This window comes from Vigna umbellata, chromosome 5, assembly GCF_029865625.1.
Source record: "Vigna umbellata cultivar VRB3 chromosome 5, Vumbellata_1.0, whole genome shotgun sequence".
In the NCBI taxonomy this organism is placed as follows: Eukaryota; Viridiplantae; Streptophyta; class Magnoliopsida; order Fabales; family Fabaceae; genus Vigna; species Vigna umbellata.
This window is the reverse complement of record NC_142169.1, coordinates 59,222,814-59,245,415: the sequence shown is the minus strand read 5'-3', so window position 1 is coordinate 59,245,415 and position 22,602 is coordinate 59,222,814. Positions and strand designations below refer to the sequence as shown.

The 22,602-nt window shown below is 32.0% G+C and overlaps 2 protein-coding genes across 2 annotated transcripts; both read left to right on the top strand.

Moving 5' to 3' along the window:
• The first annotated feature begins 5,543 nt into the window (after positions 1-5,543).
• LOC124826265 (respiratory burst oxidase homolog protein B-like) lies at positions 5,544-10,726 on the top strand. The gene is made up of 12 exons (XM_047299054.2): positions 5,544-6,200; positions 6,771-6,927; positions 7,607-7,655; positions 7,778-7,891; positions 8,015-8,443; positions 8,568-8,954; positions 9,045-9,140; positions 9,248-9,363; positions 9,459-9,561; positions 9,643-9,716; positions 9,816-10,330; positions 10,421-10,726. The coding sequence occupies exons 1-12, from the start codon at positions 5,705-5,707 to the stop codon at positions 10,528-10,530; spliced, it is 2,646 nt and encodes an 881-aa protein (XP_047155010.1). The 5' UTR covers positions 5,544-5,704; the 3' UTR covers positions 10,531-10,726.
• A 2,933-nt stretch (positions 10,727-13,659) lies between these two features.
• Positions 13,660-15,327, top strand: LOC124826275 (heavy metal-associated isoprenylated plant protein 35). The gene is made up of 3 exons (XM_047299066.2): positions 13,660-13,823; positions 13,912-13,987; positions 14,172-15,327. The coding sequence occupies exons 1-3, from the start codon at positions 13,755-13,757 to the stop codon at positions 15,149-15,151; spliced, it is 1,125 nt and encodes a 374-aa protein (XP_047155022.1). The 5' UTR covers positions 13,660-13,754; the 3' UTR covers positions 15,152-15,327.
• The last annotated feature ends 7,275 nt before the right edge of the window (positions 15,328-22,602 follow it).

Sequence of the window (22,602 nt, the reverse complement as noted above, 5' to 3'; positions counted from 1 at the left end):
GAAAAAAAAATACATATATATCAATGTGAAAGGTAGAACCTTTATCTGAAACTCAAAACTCAGTTTCTTCTAAACAATTAGTTAGAAATTTGTCTTTCATATTAATTCTAAGTCTATGTTTTACTATCTTCATAACTGAAAAAAAATATATAAATTGTAACGCTTGAAACAAGTAAAGTTAATATCAATTAAATTAAATGATCAATGGATAAATCAATTTTTGTTGTTGTTAAACTTGTATTCTAAGATACAACTTTTTCTGTTATATAAAATTATCAAAATAAATTTTTATTGTCAATTCATAAATTTTCTCTATATTAAATTATCTGTAAAACCCTTTTGAATTAGAATTATAATCAAGCTATAAGTTCAAAAATGTCTCTACTTTTTTACATTAAAATACGTTAGTTGATGATTTATAAACAATGATTTTAAGATTAATAAAAAAATTATATATTTAATTTATTTTTCAAGAATTCAAGAATAAATTAAAAATATCACATTAAATAAAAAATATATATGAGCGGTATATAAGAAAAACCAAAATCATAAACATTAAATCTTAAGTTATATCATGTCTTTTAAATGAGTAATTCATCTTTCAGAAATAAAAAAACAAGACTAAGAAGAAGTTTCCTGCCAGTAAAAAAAATCCCAACACTATTTATTAAGAAATCTTAATTTACTTATTAAAATATTTTTAAAACTTAATATTCGTATAAATAATTGAATGAAATACATTAGTTTTATGTTAACTTTTTGTTTAACTCATAGTTCATCTTCTCTATCTCCTTCCTTGTTATCTACAAAAACAAATAAATTTATTTTTTTTCCATAAATATTAATAGAGATGTCAAAATGGGTCACCCGGCCCGACCTGGCCCGATCCACCACGGGTAAGTCACTTAATGAACTAACCCAACCCGACTCATTTATTAACGAGCCAAAAAAATTCGAACCCGACTCGACCCACCACGAATTGGTGGGTAAACGGGTTGACTCACTGTCTCACTTAATTACATTTTTTTTAAATAAAAAAAATTACAAACTTTCTATAATTTAAATCTAAACAAATTTCACTCCCAAATTTCACTTCCAACATGGGTGTTTAATTAATTTTGAAAATAAGGAACTTAAATAATTTTTTTAAGCAAAAACAAAATAATAAATACTTTTTTATAAAATTAAAATTAAATTTTAATAAAATAAAATTAGGTAGGTGGGTTGGTGGACCAACCCGGCCCACCACAGGTTCAACCCGCATGAGTCGGGTTTAAATGAGCCGGGTTTAAATGAGTCGGGTTGAAATCTGACCCGCATAAAAGAAATACAATTTTTTTCAAACCCAACCCGACTCAAATCCGTGGTGGACCGGGTTGGCCCGCGGGTTGTGACTCATTTTCACAGCTCTAAATATTAAATAAATATTTGCAACTAACTAATATAATAAGATAGATAAAGATAATATTAAAAAATGAAAAATTATTTGAAATTTATTTTTATAAACTATGCTTTTTAGTTAGTGTTTCCTGTGTGTGGATGAGAAGTTCTGTCAAATATTCCTTCATACTTTTTTCTGAATTCACTTGGATTATATCGAATGTTTTTAGTCAAATTTCCTCTTAGTTTTAATGTTCAAGTTTCAAACTGTTTGAGTAGGTATTTGTCAAAGGTACTCCGACATTTAAATCAATAATTAATTTGATCGAATTTGATCGAAGGTTATAGTAAAATTTCAAATTCACAATAAATGTAATCACTTAACTTTTTTTTACTTTTAATATGTATTTATAGGTTTCGATACGTACTTATGATTAACGGAATTTTAATCACAATCTATCGTCTAATAAACATTTCGTCTAATAAGTAACGTTTACCAATAATCTCTATTAGATAATGCTTGATAGTATGTACATTTAAACCGCTCGACCCTATGTGTGAGATGTTATTATATAGTTACACTAGTACAAAAATCGCGTACAACATCGAATATTATAGGCTTTTAACGGAGAATTCGCGAACGACGTCATATCAGGAGACGTTAAATTTACTTCGAATTTAAAAAATTCGACGTTAAATTAACATCGAATTTTGTCAATTTAATCAACTTTTTTTGTTTTTTTTCAATTAATTCTGATTCTTTTCTATGAGACCTGGAAAGCAAAAAAACAACAAATTCCAGTGTTTGGTATTTTATAAAGCATAAACTATGAACGTGTAGTGTAGTATTAACAACAAACAATAATAACCAAGAACAAACAAGTTCAATCAAACAACAACAAACAAGTTCAACCAAACAACAACAACAAACAAGTTCAACAAAAAAAAGTAACAAACAAGTTCAACACATAAGTTCTTCAAAATGAAAACGAAAACTAACCTTCAAAAGATGGGTTCACCGGAATAGAAAGCAGAATGCGCCTATGAAGAAGAAGAGCACGAAAATAATCGGTTAAAACAAACAAAAATCATACATAAAATAATTAATTAACATGCATTTGTATCAAATGGAAGAAAGATTACATGTGATGCTCGTCAAACTTCGTTCGAGAAAAGTTTGAGAATAGAATAGGGTATTGCACGCCAAGATAAAGTGAATGAATTTTCAATCTCCCGCTCAAATTTTTATTGAATTCACCCACCTTTTGACGTCGAATTTAAAGGACATTCGACGTTTTATATCCTTTAACGTCGAATTACAATTCTAAACGACGTTTAATAATTGCATTTATTTACAAAAATGTCATTGCCTATTTTTTAAAGTTAGCTATTCAGTGGTTGGACGTTGAACGCGTGACATTATAAGCTGTTTTTGTACTAGTTAGTTTTATGTTAGGTTTATGTTATTATATAGGAGAATTATATTGGTTTATATATATATATATATATATATATATATATATATATATATAATAAATATTTAGACTAGTAGAAATATTTACACTGATTGATTATAAAAAAAAACTAAATTATATATTCTGAAAAGTAAACGTAATCAAACTCAATTTTTCTTCTTCACCCGTTGTGCTAAATGTAGTGGAACATAAGAAGCTACCCTTTCTTCTTAGTGCTCAAAGAAGTGTGGATCCTTTAATAGCATTATATTAGTTAAGCAGACCTTTTATTCAAAAAAAAATATTTAGTATTAATATCCATATATAAATTTTATTTGAAAAAAATTAAGGTTCGTGTTTTCCATGATGAATAGGCTCAAACGGAAAAATCATCTTCTTTTATCAAGTCTTTAAATTTTCTGTTACTCATTCTTTTAAAATTAAATAGTCGTTATTTTAAATAATTAAGAAACTACCTAGAATGTTTTTTAAAATGGTAGTTTGTTAGTGGTGTTCTAGATTGTTTTTCGTCAACTGTCAACTGTTGTACTAACCAATTGTTGACCATCATTAAGTCGTTGCAAAATTTATTAAGGAGTACCTAGCTTATCAAAAAAAAATTATCATAATTTTTATTAACTGATAATATAATTAATAACAAAATTATCATAAAAATAAATAAAAGAAAAAGGCCACTAAATGGCCATCCTAAATTGACAAGTTCATCAAAACGACATAAATTTATCAGTCGTAATTTAATTTAGTCTATTTCTAAGTTTGTTAGTTACTTCCCTTCAACTACCATCGTATGTTTCATTATTTTTTATAATTATAAAATGCCACTTGTGAACAAAATTATAAAATATAGTATTAACAAATTGCCACTTATAAAATGTCATCCAAATTGACATTTTTAATATACGACAACAGTCATAACAAATATTAAGTATTAAAATTATATTAATATAGTTTTTTTTTTAAATTATGAACAAAAAAACAAGTGCTAAAATTATTTTCAGGAATAAAATAATATCTGTTCAGTAGCTACGACCTGAATAATATTGATTTATCTTTTAACGACCGCGTGACACAAAAAGTGGCTTATTTTTGTGACTTTTAGATATATTTGTTTTTTATACATATAAGATACACTGAAATTTATTTGACATATGTTCTAGCTAAGGTTACTAAGACAGCTTAAACTAAAGATATAATTAGTGCTCTTTACAATGTTGGTGTAAAGCTATGTTTAGAGATTTAAAAATAGTTAATATCAATCTTATTACTTAGAAGTAGGAAGATAATTATTTTTATCAAATAAAAAAATAAAACAGGATTTTCTACTTTGGACCACCGTAACTTTTCCAAAATAATGTTGAAAAATTATTTTAATCTCAAGCTTCTATAAATTAAGATGGCTTCTCGTAGATCAATTATTTTATTGTTAAAGTCATAAATATAACACATTTATAAGTAAAAAGTGGTAAAATAAACTTTTGAGTCGAGATTAGATAGCTCTAATTAAAAGTTTACAAAATTTATAAATAGTAAAGTAAGATAAAAAGATAGATGATTGTATATTTAAAATTTTATTATAATAATTGATTGGATTCTGTTTAATTAGTTTAAACATTGAAGTGCATTTTATATGTATCCGGTTCAACTTAAAAATAAATGACTAAGAACCATGGTAATGGTAACTTAAGATAAAATTTATAGATTAATAGAAAAGTGTAAAGAAATAATTCTCTGCTCTGTAAAAAATAATGAATATAAAAAGGAATGGTTGGAAAGTAAATTTAGCAAAATAAAGCACGTGGTGATGAAAATGACGTACTTTTAATATCACGAAATCTGAAACTTGGAATCAGGCACGGACACATCCTCTCTTGCCAGTGTTATTAAACAAAAATAATAATATTTTAACAATATTTTTTGACAACAATTTAATATTATTTATATATTATTATGTGATTGATTTATATTAATATTTATAATTATTATTATTGATTTTAGAATAATTTTAGACCAATCACTATACATGTTATCAAATATCATTATCCATTAAATAATCACGGACAATGTTTCCAAATTTAGTCTAACAAGTAGAAGGAATCAAATAAATTAAAACGGTAGAACACATTCCAGGTTCAAAAAAGATTAAAAAAAAACATAATTAAATGGCCTTTACCACACTGACACACTGACACAACACGGGTTGTTAATGCAATTCCACTTATGGTCAAATTTGTCCTACTATACGGTCAAACTCTAGATCCATATCCATATACTGTATAGCATGTATAATCTACACTGAAAATACAAAACTCTATTGAGATAGTAAATTCTGATACCCTGAAACAGTAAGTGAAAAATTAGTGACAGAATAGAAGAGTTGGCCCAGAAGACATAATGTGGTAGAGCATAGTAAGTGAGTATTGTGATAGTAGAATACGAAAGAAATACGTAGAAGAAAGAAAAATGTACGTTGATGATAACGTAAGAAAGAGGAAGGATAAAAATAAGTGCTTCTGAAGAAGCATGGAGGAGGCTTTGAATCTCAACAACTATGCACCCTCGTCAACTAACGCGCCAAAATAATTGTCCACATGCAACTTTTGATTTTTTATCGTAGTCCCCTACATTTTTGACTTCTCTCATCCTTCACGCGTTGTTTTGCCTTTCTACATCACTCGCCACTTCCTCTCTCTCTTTTCCTATATATGTTTTCCCAAACACTATTTTCGCTTCGTAACACAACTTCATCAACCCCTCTCATTTTAAGACCTTAGTACAGATACAAATAAGCCGTTTTCAATAGGTTTCGTTTGGCAGAAGCAGGGTTAATTAACTTAAGAGATTTTAAGCTCATGGAGATTGAAGAGCACCAAATAGAGTCATGGTCGGAGACGGGGAGCTCCGGGAGCAGGAGCACCCGAGTGGGCTTCAGCGGGCCCATGAGCGGCCCATTGGTCTCCAACAAGAAGAGCAGCAAGAAGAGCGCCAGGTTCAAGGACGACGAGGAGTTGGTGGAGATAACGCTGGACGTCCGCGACGACGTCGTTTCGGTCCAAAACATCCGGGGCGGAGACCCCGAGACCGCGCTCCTCGCCTCCCGCCTCGAGAAGCGGCCCTCCTCGCTTTCGATGCGGCTCCGGCAGGTGTCGCAGGAGCTCAAGCGAATGACCTCCTCCAAGAAGTTCGACAGGGTCGATAGGTCCAAGTCTGGCGCCGCTCGCGCTCTCCGAGGTTTCAAGTTCATGACCAAAAATGTCGGAACCGAAGGTTGGTCGCAGGTGGAGAAGCGCTTTCTTGACTTGGCCGTTGAGGGCAAATTGCCCAAAACGCGCTTCGGTCAGTGCATTGGTAAGCATTCTTTATCTTCCTTCTTACTTTCGCAATTATTATTATTATTATTATTATTATTATTATTATTATTATATCAAAAAACCAATATGCTCAGTGTATGAAAAAGTTGGGTTTGCACGCTAGATAACAACGCACTTTTATCGTTTTATTCGTCCTTTGTTAACATTTTTTTACGTACGATGATATTTTATAAAAAGTGTCACTGCCACAGCCACTATATATAGTTTCTTCTGCAGGACTGGTCAACATTGTATATATTTCTCCTTTCATTTTTACAAGTTATACACATGCATGCATCTAGACGTTTTTAATATATTTTTTTTTTATGTAAGTCACTTAATATTTTTTATAAAATAATGTATTTTTTAATATATCCCTCTACTTACTCATGCTTTAATCAGTAGTTAATATAAAAATGTTTTTCTATAAATTGAATATTGTTAGCAAATTTTAATAATTTTGGAAAGCTTTACAGTTTAATTAAGAAATAGAATAGCAAAATGGTTTTACTCCAGTATTGAAGAAGATCTTTACTAAGGGTGAATTTTGGACAAAAATGATGTCTAGGTATGCACGAAAAGGAGTTTGCTGGGGAATTATTTGACGCATTATCTCGTCGTCGAGGCATAACATCAGCTTCCATAACAAAAGATGAGTTGCGTGAATTTTGGGAACAAATTACCGACCAGAGCTTTGATTCAAGGCTCCAGACCTTCTTTGATATGTAAGCTTTGAATTCCTCACTGTTTTTTTCTTCATTAAAATCCTCATATGCCATCATTCACAAATCTAATATAGAAAATCTTCCGACATTATGATTTTCCGCTATCAAACAGAAAGAGAAAAAAACAACGCCGCATTTAATGCATTTGCATATGAACATGCGTCATAATCCAGTTATTGACTCTATAATGTGAAACATGGGAAGCAATAATAGGAATGAGACTGCCTTTTTAAGTAATTAAAGGGACGGTTTTATAATTCTTTACCGGTGTGAGTTGTTTTATTCGTTGTTCAATTCAAACCTAAACATATTTTGTTATAGGATTAGGTGTGGAATAGTCCAGGGTAGGGTAGAAAGTAGGAAGAAATCAGCATATTGAATAGCAATTGAATATACTAAAGACAGAAAAAGGTGAATTAATCAACGGTTGGCGTGCACACTTCTAAAAGAAAGGGAAAAAAAATCAAAGCTTTGCCCTTTAAAGAAAAAGAACCAGTCAACCGATGGATGCGTTGACTATTGAAAACTCTGTGTGAAATTATCAGCAGCTATTTGAGAAACATTATGTGTACGTAGTATACATGTCCAAGTAAAAAGAAATGTCAACATTATTGAATTTTGATTTGACTTTCACCCATTTCCTGCGAAACTGTCCCTAAATAATTTGAATTCATGTCAGGGTGGACAAAAATGCCGACGGAAGAATCACACAAGAAGAAGTTCAAGAGGTGAGTGATTACTGTGATAAAAATAATTATAAGAGTTCACTCTTTTACAGTGACGATAAACTAAAGGTGATTTACGAGAAACTTATTGAAATGTGAACCTTATTGTGTGACTGATTTTACAGATTATCGGCTTAAGCGCTTCGGCTAATAAGCTGTCAAAACTACAAGAACGTTCAGATGAATATGCAGCTCTTATCATGGAGGAGTTGGATCCAGACAACCTTGGATACATTGAGGTTTGTGTTTATCAAATTACTGAAAACTAAGAATACTTGACTGATTTGATCTGTGTTCTAAATCTTAAATTTTACTTTATTTTCCTTAAAAATTATCAACTCACCGACTTTGTACGCTTTCAGCTGCACAACTTGGAAATGCTTCTTCTGCAAGCACCGGCACAATCAACTCACATAACAACGGATAGTCGAGTGATGAGTCAAATGCTGAGCCAGAAACTGGTTCCAACCAAAGAGTACAACCCTATAAAGCGTGGCTTCCGGGCACTGGCTTACTTTGTAGAGGACAATTGGAAAAGAATTTGGGTTATTGCTCTTTGGCTTGCAATCTGTGCTGCTCTTTTCACTTGGAAGTTCATCCAATACAAGCACCGTGCCGTGTTCGACGTCATGGGATATTGTGTCACAGCAGCCAAAGGTGCTGCCGAGACCCTCAAGTTCAACATGGCCTTAATCCTCTTACCCGTTTGCAGAAACACCATCACTTGGCTCAGAAGTAAGACCAAGTTAGGCATGGCTGTTCCCTTTGATGACAACATTAACTTTCACAAGGTAATAACATTAGCATTATTGAGTTTTTATTAACTTTGTTTCCTAACTGATAGGTTTCGCTTTAAAATTATCGTCACACACAGTTTCGTTTTTCTTTGCTGATAATGGTTTTGATTTGCTACAGGTGATAGCTTTTGGAATTGCAATTGGGGTCGGGATACATGCAATTTGTCATTTAACATGTGACTTTCCGAGGTTGTTGCATACGACAGAGGAGGAATATGAGCCCATGAAGCCATTTTTTGGAGAAGACAGACCCAATGATTATTGGTGGTTCGTGAAAGGGACAGAGGGTTGGACCGGGATAACCATTGTGGTGCTTATGGCTATAGCCTACACTTTGGCTCAACCCTGGTTCCGTAGAAACAGATTGAAGCTCCCCAAGCCTCTCAAAAAGCTCACTGGCTTCAACGCCTTTTGGTACTCTCACCATCTTTTTGTCATCGTCTATGCCCTTTTCATCGTTCACGGATACTACTTGTACCTCTCCAAGGAATGGTACAAGAAAACGGTATGCACGCATGCATCAACTATCAATTACCCTTTAACTTTGCTTCATATGAAATATTGTTCTTAATTCAGTCCCAATTTATTTCCACAGACTTGGATGTATCTTGCAATTCCTATGATCCTATACGCATGCGAGCGATTGCTTCGTGCTTTCAGGTCTGGCTACAAAAGTGTCAAGATTTTGAAGGTACAAAGAGAATTTTTCACCTTCTCACTTGAAGTTCTGATTAAGTTCAAATTTTCGTTTTTTCTATTATACACTAATGTTTCTAATGCATTTTTCTTGAAACTCAGGTGGCAGTGTACCCAGGAAATGTGTTGGCCTTACACGTGTCTAAACCACAAGGATTCAAGTACTCCAGTGGACAGTATATTTTCGTTAACTGTTCAGATGTTTCTCCATTTCAATGGTATAACGAGTATTCCTTTTTTGTTACTACTATGATTCTGTTACACATTACTGTTAAAACTTGGTGTTGACAAAGTTGTCAACGTTGTTGTGTAGGCATCCTTTCTCTATTACATCAGCACCAGGAGATGACTATGTAAGCGTTCACATTCGGACATTGGGTGATTGGACATCACAGCTTAAGAATGTTTTTGCCAAGGTAAATTTTGCTCAAGACACAACCACTTTTCCTCAAAAATGTTGCATATAATATAACTTACCTTGCTATTCCATTATGCAGGCATGTCAACCAGCAAGTGGTGACCAGAGTGGTCTTCTGCGAGCTGATATGTTACAAGGAAACAACATACCAAGGTAAGTTGAAATATAAAGACAGCGATTTTACTTCTGAAAACACCAAAACTGCTTCTTCTTAGTTTACTGATTGTGGTGAAATTGAAATTGTTTTTGTAGGATGCCAAAGCTTCTGATTGATGGTCCTTATGGAGCTCCAGCACAAGACTACAAAGACTACGAAGTGATCCTTCTGGTGGGTCTGGGAATTGGAGCCACCCCTTTGATCAGTATCCTGAAAGACGTGCTAAACAACATGAAACAGCAGAAAGACATAGAAGAAGGGATGGTAGAAAGTGGAGTTAAGAACAACAAGAGAAAACCTTTTGCCACCAACAGGGCCTATTTCTACTGGGTTACTCGTGAGCAAGGTTCCTTCGAATGGTTCAAGGGTGTGATGGATGATGTTGCAGAGTATGACAAGGATGGAATAATCGAGCTTCACAACTATTGCACAAGTGTGTATGAGGAAGGAGATGCTCGATCTGCTTTGATCACCATGCTTCAATCTCTCCACCATGCCAAGAGTGGTGTGGATATTGTTTCAGGAACAAGGGTCAAGACACATTTTGCTAGACCAAATTGGCGCAGTGTTTTTAAACATACTGCTCTCAAACACCCTGGAAAAAGAGTTGGTAAGTACTCTAATATTGCTCAAGTTCATCTTTTTCAATTCAATTTATATAATCTTATCTCATTTTTCCATACAATTCGATTAATTTCAGGTGTTTTCTACTGTGGGGCGCACACATTGGTTGGAGAACTTAAAAGGCTTTCTCTTGACTTTTCCAGAAAAACCAACACTAAGTTCGATTTTCACAAAGAGAACTTCTAAATTCTTTTGTCATAATTCGTTATTTTTTTTAACTGTGATAACGTGTGTAGTTATGGGATATATATATAGTTTTCTGGGTTTTTTTGTACTGGGTAGATAAGCAGCTAGCTGCAGTCGAATGAAGTTTATACATAGATGTATGAAACAAATTGTATCATTTTGTTTAAAATGAAACGATGAAGTTGTTAACGATTAAGATTACCATCGAAGAAATCATTCAATGATTATATGCCAAAGTGTTTGACTATTCAAGCTAACAACATTTTTTTCACCAACTTTTGTTCTTGTAAAAACCAGGATGTTCCCTTCGCCTAGATGTTCAAATGAAAAATCGCATATTTAAGGAATGGTATCTGTGGTGATTGTAGAAAAACCTCTCGTATAACGATGGTTAGGGGCATTTAACATTTTTTATTCACTAAATATTTACTTGTTGCTCATTTTATCACATCAATTTGGAACTAACTCCTACAAACCAAAAATAATACATAGACAAAAATGAAGAGGAAAAAATGTGTTACAAGTTGAAAAAAAAATGTAGAAAGAATTTTTATGTATCGATTAGATGTTCAAAAGCAACAAAGGTCGATGCATCTATTTTTTTTCAAAATTAGTTTTCCTTTTATATTTTCATTCTATGTCGTGTTCTAATAGTTAATTTTTCTTGTTGCTTTCATATTACTGGTTTTTTAATATTTTTTTTCTTAATTTTTTTGTTTATTTCTTTTTTAACTATTCAAAAATTATTAAATTATCACAACATATTCATATTTATTAGTGTTATCATAATAAGTTGTCTAATCTAATCCGTATTATTTGATGGGTCAATACAACTCTATTTGTTTATTGAATTTAAAAAAGATGTGACCTTACCATCTGTTAAATCTTAACTTAAAATAATTGTAGCCTTTTAGTTTTTTCTTCCAATCTATTTTTCAACAAGAAAACTGAAAAAAATTAAATCGGCTAGAATACAAAAATCTTAGTCATAATAAGATATTGTTTACTTTAACACCAAATTTCAAAAATACATCGGAAGTATTATTCCTTTTAGAATCTAAAACTCTCTGATGATATTTTTTCTTAAAAAATATATCAAAAAATAAAGAAATAAAGAATATTTAAACTTCTTAAAAACGTGAAACTATTAAAAATATCAAAACATGTGTTAATATATATTTATACCAAAAGAATTGTAAAAGAAACAAAAATTCACCTTTAAAGGGTATCTCGGGTTGATTGAAATTGATAAAACAGAAAAGGTGAAAAAGAGATCAAGTGGGGCTGCTTGCATGAGATATTTACATGATCTTTAGAGCACTCATGAATACCGGACACGTGCATGGCCTAGTAAGCGCATCACAACAGTAACAGCAAGGATTGTGGGAGCGTACTGTGATTGATAAACCTCTAACACACTAAAGTATCTTTTGTTCATATAGCTTGTTATATCAACTATTCTGTGTGTTAAGTTTCTTGATCTAGAATTAGTTCATATAACTTGTTATACCAGCTCTGATGCATTACATCTTATAAAACCCAGGATTTTTCTTCTTCTCTTTGTTTCAATCATTGTTTCTTATCTTTTGCAATATGTGGAGGATTGTTATTATTTTAATATATATATATTAAAATAATATATATATATATATATATATATATAATAATTTTAAATATTTAAAAAGTTTTTGTTTTGTGAGAAAAGAAACGAGGGAAGAGAGTTGAAGAGAAAAATAAGAATCATTAAACAAAGTGTATTAATAAATTAGTTTTAAATGAATCAAATTCGATTTTGACTCATGCTTAAATTTGTAATTTTTTTCAAATGAAACTCAATTCAAATGTGTAGGGAATCCACTTGCCTATATTTCACCCACGATCTAACGTTTATAATCATTTTTGCACCATAAATTAGTTAATCTTCATGATGTACCACCACATATCCAAACTTCTAACAAATCTCAATACAAAAAACAAATCAATTTTCGCATGATATGAAATGGATCTCATTACTTTTTGTAGAAAAATATTTTTTCAATCTACAAATTGCTTGAAAACTACACTAAACCACGGACATGTACACTTGTATATATTATGACATATATACAAATTATGACATATCTCCAAACGATTTTCAAACGATTTTCAATTTTGCAACTGCTTCGATATTGATGGAAATTATGACATATCTCCAATCTCATGAAAGTCACATTTATTTCCAGTAAAACCTGTGAAAACATGGGTTGTTTCTGCAGCAAGTCATTACAAGCATTGGCCTTCATTTATATATATATATATATATATATATATATATATATATATATATATACACACACACACACACCAAAAGAATTGTAAAAGAAACAAAAATTCACCTTCAAAGTGTATCTGGGGCTGATTGAAATTGACAAAACAGAAAAGGTGAAGAAGAGACATCAAATGCTATAATGATAAGTATCCATTACATAAACCACACCCGTATATCAAGTTTTTAATAACACTATTCAGAAGAAGTTAATTTGTACATAACACTATATATGTTGTTATATTTTATTAAATTAAGTTAAAAGCTTAATGTTTATATTGATATTATTTTCAAATAATATTTATGCATACCTTTTTCTGTAAAACTTACAACAATAATTTGCATAATATTTATCCAGTAAAAATATCTATCAATTGTATAATATTCTTCTAAAAGATAGCAAAATGAAATTTTGAAACGTAGGATTACGTTTAAGAAAAGTTACTATTAGATAAAATCCGATAAAATATTGACACCATAATTAAATTATAATATTAATATTTTGAAGAACAATCCAGAAAAAAAAATAAAAGTATCCACTGAGATATTGCTATAATTATTAAAACAATAACAATAATAAGGAATTTCACCAAAAAGTAAAATACTTAAAATAGTAGAATAAATTTCTCTTTACTTCCATGGATCCAAGAATTTGTGAATAGCATCTCTGTCCTCACGATGTTTCTCCCCACTCTCGCAGGTTCCTTGTTTTTTGTTATAGTTCCTTAATATATATATATATATATATATATATATATATATATATATATATATATATATATATATATATATATATATATATATATATATTTGATGCCAAAGTCTTAGAGCATCGTTTCCTTGCTTTTGAAGCATTTTAACCAGTTTCAAAGCACACTTCTGCTACACAACTGAAGCATCTCAATTTTCTGTCTTTCTAATGGCTGCAACAGAAACAAGAGTCGAAGTCAGAGAAGGAGAAGAAGGTTTAGAACATCTCACGTGCAAGGTTGAGCATTCATTCTTCTCTCTTTTTCTCTCACTATTTCTCATCTCCACCAGATTCTAATCCTCTTCCTATCGCCTCTGTTCTCCAGAGCTGTGTGTTGAAAGTCTCCATTCATTGTCAAGCCTGCACAAGGAAAGTCAAGAAAATTCTACAAAGCATAGACGGTAATCATGTTAAAAACCTAACATCCTCGTAAATTTCCTTCAATCTTACCGCTCTATGGAGATCACGGTTAACGGTTTGATTAGTTTCTTAACTGAAGCTAATGATCGGTTGTTTGTTTTTCTGAATGTCCAAGGCTGTCGTATATCGTTATACTTAACTACTACGAATTCCTCTTTGAGCCAGGTGTTTATTGCACGACGATTGATTTGAAGGAACAAAAAGTGGTGGTAAAGGGGAACGTCGACAGCGAGACTTTGATTAAAAAATTAACAGAAACAGGGAAACGAGCAGAACTGTGGCCTGACCAACCCGAACTGAAGAAGAAGAAGAAAAAGAAGAAAAAGAAGAAGAAGAAGGGAAGCACAGAGAACAAAGAGAGACCGAGCGAGCAAGAAAGCAGCGAAGAAAGTAACCCAAGCGGCGACGAGAAACAAAACACCAACAACGAAAAGGAAGCTGTTAAGGTTGTCGTTCAAGACACGGGCAAAATCATGGAAGGTGGCAACATGATCAGAAACAGCGAAGGGTTTTTCAACGTTAACAGAATGGGTGAAGGAAGCGCAACCGGCTTAGCCGGTTTGCAGTTCCAAGATCCGAGGATGGAGCTGAGGCAGGCCATGACTTTGCCACCCGGTTACCAGTCATTGGGGGAGAGAAGGGTTACCATCAACGTGCCGGGAATTGACGATAACGGAGGAGCGAACGAGGGTGGGAGTGGAGGGAAAAAGTCGAAAAGCAAGGGGCAAAAAGGGAATGTCGTCATCAACGGTAACGAGGGTGGTGTTACTGTGGTCGAACACCCCGGTGGAGATTGGAACCCCAACCGGAACCAGATGCCTGGTGGTCATGGACATGGGCCGGGCCCAGGCTTCGTTACTATTTTGGGCCCACCCAACGAGAGTCCCACACGGCATCAGTTCCCACCGCACTATCACGCACCCGCATCTCCGGGGTATGGTGGAACCTACCACACAACAGCGTATCCCTCCGTCACCCGCTACGGTGCTGCGTATTATACGTCCTCGCAACCGTATTCGTATTCTCACGTGTATCGGTTCGCTGGGTCGGAGTCAGACTCAGAAACTTATCCTTCACCTTCACCACCCTCCTATTCCTTCGAATTGTTCAGCGATGAAAATCCCAATGCATGCTTTATCATGTGAGGGATAATGTCACAACCACCGTAACTAACTTTCATTTCGTCGTTAGTTAGTTAATTAGTTACGAGCTCTGTGCTACAATTAGGTTAATGATAATCTTAGTGTGCTCTCTTTTAACTTAAAGCGTGAAAACTGGGCGTTTTCGTTTGAATTCTGAGTGAAATCATATTATTTTTGTCTCCCAGGTTCTGAAATCTCGATTATTCATGGTAATTAATGTTGGTGCGCGGAGATGAAATATAGGTACGAATTAATTAATTATGATTTTACATTGGTATTTGTGAATCAAACTTTTTGGGGAATTTTTTAAATCGGAATATAAGAAAATGGGAATGGGATTGAGTTGTTGAACCACTGATAATGCCATCTTTAAATCTATGAAAAAGCTCTTTTTTGCTTCGATTCCCCGTCAACTTGATTATGCTTTTTGGACATTCCCTTGTTATCTCTTAGCCAAACAGAATTTGGCTTAAGAATTTATTCCTTTTCTTTCACAATTCGAAGTGCTGGAAATTTTAAAATTTCCCTTGTTATGAAGTATGAAATATGATGTCATTAGCTTTACTTTTTACCCTCCCTTTTTTCCTGTTTTGCTCTGTCTTATTCCTTTCTGTGTTTTCGTTTCCTAGTTTTTATGTTGGAAAAAAAACTATTTTAAGCTTATCAACATTGAGAAAGAACCAAAGAGAACATAGTGGTAGATTTTAACTAATAACACTCAACTTTGTATTCATTTCTATTGGTCCGATCAATATTCTGAGGAACCTGGTTCTTTCTCTGTATCTATTTTCTTTTGTTGAGTATTCCTTCTGTGTTCTATACAATTCCAAACCATCTTTATCTTTTAAGAGCCTAGTAGTTCTATATAGCTTTCATGTTGTTTGCACTTTTTGCGATGACTGTAATGCAATTCAATTCAATTCAATTCACCCTATCCTTTGATAAATCTACACACACATGAAATAATAATAATAATACCGAAGACAAATTTATAAATCCGTCCATGATTACATAGTATGTTAATTTCGAGTGTACAAGTGTTACAATGTTGTAATAAATTAAAGTTAGTACGCTCAAATTTTATTTTATTTTTACAAGCGCTGTCTGTTTTAATAATTTTTCCACATTATTCTTCTTTGTAATTTTCTAATATATATGCGTGTGTGGCCTAAGAGTTTACTTATCCTTATAAGAAGCTTTGTGTGGTCCAAGTGGATATAGTTTTATATTATTTGTTATATGTGTAGATGAAAGGGAAAATCGCTTGCGTGACATTGGATGAAAAATACTTGTTATTTATGTTTATTAAGATTTTCAAAGTTGTAATTATTCATGAGTGTTTTTTTTTTATAAAAAAAATGTTTCAAAGTTGTAATTACTCATGTGTTTTTCTCATAGAAAAATATAGGTTTAATATCTTTTTTTTTCCCAATTTTGGTTGGAAATGTTCGAAATGGTCCTAATTTTTTTTCTGTTCAATATTATCGTAAAGAACGTAATTTATGTTCAATTACGTTCTTTTTGTCGACAGCGTTTAAATCGTTAACAGCACACTGTCCAGCTATGCAAAATCCAAATGAGATGGCATTTAACTACTCACGTGGATTCCCTTCAGGCACAGTGAGGTGGAAGGCAGGAAGAGGCCGAACAGTAAAGGAGAAGAAGAAGGGAACCGAACGGCTGAAGGGGTGAGGCTACCGAACGGTGGAAGCACGGGAGCCGATCGGTTCGCCAGAGGGATTTGCGATTTAAGCTCGTGGTCCTGCAGATATCTGGTTCTTGTGGTTTGCAGGTTTGGGGTTGGCGAGGATGATGAAGGTGTGTGTCGCGGCGACGCGTTGAAGAAGGGAGAGTGGTAGTAGTAGCGGCGGCCATGGAGATTCCGTTGTTGGCTATGAATGTTGCATGAAACTCGCGATTTAGGTTGGTGCTAGAGGAGGAAGACTCGTGATTTGCTGCAGGTTTGATGGCGTCGCGAATGGAGATGTGGTGGTTGTAGGTTCTCGCGTTGAGTGGCGCAATTCTTACGGCGATGACGACCTGAAATGGGCTTTGCTGTACAGCGGTGGTGGCGGCCTAAGGTTTTGGAAGCGCGAGGAAGATGATGCGCAAAGATGGTGGTCTGGCGAGCTGAGACCCTAATCTGAAATACATTTTCAGAAATTAGGGCTTAGGTGGTTGAGAAGATGATGGAGGTGCGAAGATGGTGGTTGGTCTTGACCGTGGCGGCGGCGGTTAGGATTAGGTGGTGGCTAGGGTTTCTGTGTAGGGAAAATTAGGGCTTCTGGAGGTAGGAGATGATGATGACATGTCAAGGGTGATGTGTCATTTATTGCACAATTGGACAGTGCGTCGTTAACGATTTAAACGTCTTCTGCAAAAAGGACTAAATTGAACATAAATTACGTTCTTTAGGACAACATTGAACAGAAAAAAAAATTAGAACTATTTTGAACATTCCCAACCAAAATTGGGACCAAAAAAGGTATTAAACCAAAAAATATAATAGTGATTAGGAAAATTTGTGTAGCTTGTTATACATGAACTTGATGCATCATTAAAGATCTGTCAGCATTTTCTCTCCAAGCCACTCATGACTCGCTCAGCTAGAAGGAAAGTCACTTGCTCAATGAGCAGAGTGGTTAACTCAACTAGTGAGATTAGTTAATAAATGATTAGTTGAATTTTTGTTTAGTGCATGCATATCTGCTCGCTGGCGAATTATATATTTCTGGAGTGGTTATTAAGTTAAGAAAGAAAAAAACAAAGGAAGTTTTGGTATGAAAAAACACAAAAATATTCTAGAAACTTGAGAGAGGCTACTTCAAGACATCAAGATGTCGATTTTCACAGAATTTCAACGAATGTGTATGTTTTAGATGACTATGAGTAGTTAAATTTCTTTTTTGTTGGAATTTTGATATAATAAACTCACTCTGATGTAATTTTCATGTGTAATATATTTATGTTGTTCATATGCTCTTCTTTTTTTAATGTCATTATATGGAATTATGATGTAATATGAATGTTTATGAGTTTGGAAAGTAAACTTGAACGTGCATATAAGATAGAGCAACCAAAAGGAGTAATACTAGGAATTCTGTCAAATCTTCTGGTCATTCTTGAACATCTGATTTTAATGCAAAATATATGTTAAATGAATTAAGGAATTAATGATTTAACATATATTTAGAACTCGATTTTAAAAAATTAAACCGAATATACTTTGATGTGAATGTGTGAACGACAACATGATATGTTGTATAGAATTTTATACTAATGTGATTTATAAAACTCAATTCCAACGAAGCTTCTTTTCAATTTTCAATGGTAATCTTTAAATTCTTGTTATTTCAATTCAATTTCAGCATTATGAATTCAATCATCACATCTAAGTTGATAAATGATTAAGATTAGGCTAACAAAACATAAGTCCTTTTGGAGAACGACATTTGGAATTTAAACTCACTACTTATAAAGATTTGGTTCACTTAACAAAATGTTATCAACATTATGTTTAATAATTTTGTGTTGAATTTAAAGATTGTAATTATTTTTAATTTAAATAGTTCAAATTATTTAAGTAATATTCGCTACATAGTATTAAATAGTATTAAGAATAATAACATTATTAATTAACATGTAAAATAACTCATGAAAATTGGCCTTGTTAACCAAAATATTATTTTGAAATAATTCACTTCAATTAAGTGCGGTTGATAGTTTGGAGATTTCTTTTAACTTGACAGAGGAAGTAAAATTTAAGATCTCACTAGTGCAAAATACTGTTGAAATCCACCAGATATAAAAAGTGGTATGGTGACAATATCGTAAATAAGAGAAACTTTTTATGCCATCTAAATAGGTATAAAAAGTAAGACGGTGGTAAAATGGTAATAAATGAATGTTTTTTATAGCGGTTATAAAATAATAGGTATAAAAAGATGTTTTCCTAACCGATATAAAAATAGCATAATGACAAAAATATAAGATTGAAGAACTTTTTTTATACCTATTAAACACTATAATCGGTATAAAAAAAACATCTACTTCCAATTTAATCTAGAGGTGAAAACAGTGTCGTACCTATGTTGAACTGGAATATACCTGTCAAAACGGGTCACCCGGTTCAGCCCACTACGGATTGGACAGTTAGTGAGTCAACCAAACCCAACTCATTTATTAACAAGCCAAAAAATTTAAACCCGATCCAACCCACCACTTAACTTAACTGAAACCCTAGATAGGGATGTTCTTAAACTTTTTTTTTTTGCATCATTTGGTAACATCATTATCGCAACCTCCCTATGGTTTCGATGGAAAAGTTTGAAAAACTCGAAGGAGTGATTAGTAAAATTTATAATCATATTGGTGTTTTCAGGTCTTGCCGGTTGATCTGAAACTCACAAAACCCTATATTACTGTGTCATTAAGGATAATACTCTCATCACATTCATTTAGTCCTCTCTTTTCGTATTCTTACCTAGCCTCATAGTTAAATATTAATTGCCAACCGGGCCGAATTCATGACTGATTCCATATTTAAGAGCTTGTGCTTGATTTAGAATTTAAGATTTGTAGATTTTATTTTTGCAATTTTACAACAATTTTTGGGTTTTGTTAGCTTGATTGATGATACATACATAGATATAACAAATAATAATTCATACATTGAGTATGTTTGTGTTCTGCATTTGATTTTCATTTTTCTTTTTCTTTTCAGCAGTTTTTAAGGTTTGTTTGAGTCAGTTAGTTGGGTAACAGATAAGTGAGAAAGGTGAAACTCTTTGGGTTATTCGGAGTAACAATGGTCTCTGTTCTTGTTTCAGACACGATAAGTTATTCAATTCATGCTATAGAGGTTGGTTTTTTTCTTTTATTTATTTATTTTTTCTTCCATTTGGTGATTTAAACCTTTACAATGACGTTTTCTAGAGCATTTTTAATCATGTGCTGCTCCTCTGTTGAATATTTTACTCATGTGGCGATTATTGGTTACAGAATCAACAATAGTTGAGCTAAATACCCAAAATCAAACATTTATTTGTAATTCTACATAATTACCAAAATCAAACATTTAAAATAAACTTTTTTATTTTAAAAAAATATAATAAAAAAATACTATCATGTAAAAAATGTATGTATGGGAAAATATAATTTCTTTTGTTTAAGATAAAGTCTTTCGTTCCTTCACTGTTTTTTTTCTCTCTCTCATTTATTCCATGGGATATTGCATTCAGATGATTGTTTGGTATATCTATTTTATGGAAAATAAATGTAGAAGTACATTCACTATTTTGGTTTTCACCATTTCACAGATAAGGAAAATTTTGATAATAGTGGAACACACATTGTTTTTATTTCTATTATTTTTTATTTTATATGCTATATATAAATAAGATAATCAAATATATTATCCATTATACATTATACATTATACTGAAGTTATTTTATAACAAAAAAATTAATTACATAAAATGGAACATTTTAGGTATTTGTAATTTAATTATACTTATACTTAAAATGTGAGTAGTTAGTTTTATCTTTTTAATTTATGGGCATATTTACTTTTGTCACACAATATTTATATATTCTGTTACAATTTCGCGATAATTAATTATAGTAATAAACTTTATATGAGATTTTACATTTGCATTGAAAAAAAATATATATTATTAAAGTTTGGGTGTTGCTCCCTCCACCACCACACCTTTTTCTCTCCACCTCTCCAATTTTTTTAATTCCAATTATATCCTCAGATTAAAATTTTTTACTTTTACTATTTTAATTTATTTCAAACCTAGTTCTCCTACTTTACTCCGTGCACCCAATCTTTCCATCTCTAATTTCTGTTTAACGATTTGTCTTTCATTTTACTCTGCAACCTCATTTGTCTTCTCCGTTTCACTTCTCCTCCTCCATTTCTTTCTTCTTCATTTTTCTTACATTATTAAAATACATTACAAATATATTCAAAAATAATAAATCAAAACATTAAAATAGTAAAAGTAAAAATTTTTTCTTTAAATTAAAACATTAAAATGTAATGTATTTTAATAATGTAATGTGCACCACGTTTTGATTTATTTTAGGGTACATCTTTAAAATAAATCAAAACTAAAACATTAAATCATTCCTCAAGGTACATCTTTAAATTAAATTATTAAAATATTTCTAAAATAAAAAATAAACTAATAAAACAAAACAAACCCTAAAATAAAAAACGTAACTTTTAAACGGAGGTGACGTCCTTCAACTGATGTCAACATCCGTTTAAGGAAAAACGGATGTCTACATCCGTCATCCGTTTTACCTTAAACGGATGTTGACATCCGTTGAAGGATTTTGACATCCGTTGAAGGATTTTGACATCCGTTGAAGGATTTTGACATCCGTTGAAGGATTTTGACATCCGTTGAAGGATTTTGACATCCGTTGAAGGATTTTGACATCCGTTGAAGGATGTCTTAAAGGTTACATTTTTTATTTTAGGGTTTTATTTGAAGATTTATTCGAATATGCACCTTGAGGAAGCAACACACGCATTACACCACGAGAGCGACACTGCACCACGAGAGGGAGACTGCTTGATAATTCTTTCCACCACCACCAACCTTTGCAACTTGTAGTATCTCAGCGACGAAAGAGAGAGGAAGAAATATAATGTTAAAATGAAAGAAAAGTATTTTACTCAATAGGTTATTAGTGGAATAGGTCGTGAATGGATAAAATTAAAAAATAATCCTAAAAATAAAATTTTACTTAGGGGTAAAATAGTAAATAGGAGGTGGAGGAAGAAAGGTATGGTGGTGGAAGAAGCAACACCCTTAAAGTTTGTGGGTTATGAGCCCACCATATTCCCATATATGGCTTTTACTTCTTGCGTCTAATAATTACTAAACACCTCAATATCTTTTAAATTTTTATGATGGTGACTTTTAGGTTTTTTAGTTTAGAAATTTTCTAATACTTTCAAATATGTTATAATCTATACTTATTTATAACTAAGATTTTTTTTCTCTCTAAATTTGTTTTTTAATTTATTGTTTATATAATTTTTGTAATTAAAATAACTATTTTATCGATGACTCTTTATTTTTTTATTTTAATATTTTTAATTAAAAATTACTTATAAAATATATAAAAAAATAATAATTATAAAAATTATTTATATTTAATTTTATAATTATAATAATAAAAATAACAATTTTATTATTGGTTATTATAATAGAAAAAGATAAATACACAAAAAAAACACATATTATCGACTTATATTTTTACTAGTAACTATAACTGTCATTGCAATGCTAAAAAAATATTTTTGTTTTTTTACTGGCAGTAAGTATAAGGGTACGGGTAATAATCTTGATTATATACAAACTAAAGTCTTATATACAAACTAAAGTCTTGTTCTTTTGAGTGGATTTGACGGAGAGGAGATTTGAGAGGATTTG

Bases quoted from the DNA above. Each gene is read 5' to 3' on its own strand.
- LOC124826265 (XM_047299054.2), top strand. From the start codon at position 5,705: ATGGAGATTGAAGAGCACCAAATAGAGTCATGGTCGGAGACGGGGAGC. The intron at 6,201-6,770 runs GTAAGCATTCTT...AATGATGTCTAG, and splicing joins GCGCTTCGGTCAGTGCATTG to GTATGCACGAAAAGGAGTTT. The intron at 10,331-10,420 runs GTAAGTACTCTA...GATTAATTTCAG, and splicing joins ACACCCTGGAAAAAGAGTTG to GTGTTTTCTACTGTGGGGCG.
- LOC124826275 (XM_047299066.2), top strand. From the start codon at position 13,755: ATGGCTGCAACAGAAACAAGAGTCGAAGTCAGAGAAGGAGAAGAAGGT. The intron at 13,824-13,911 runs GTTGAGCATTCA...TCTGTTCTCCAG, and splicing joins TAGAACATCTCACGTGCAAG to AGCTGTGTGTTGAAAGTCTC. The intron at 13,988-14,171 runs GTAATCATGTTA...TCTTTGAGCCAG, and splicing joins AATTCTACAAAGCATAGACG to GTGTTTATTGCACGACGATT.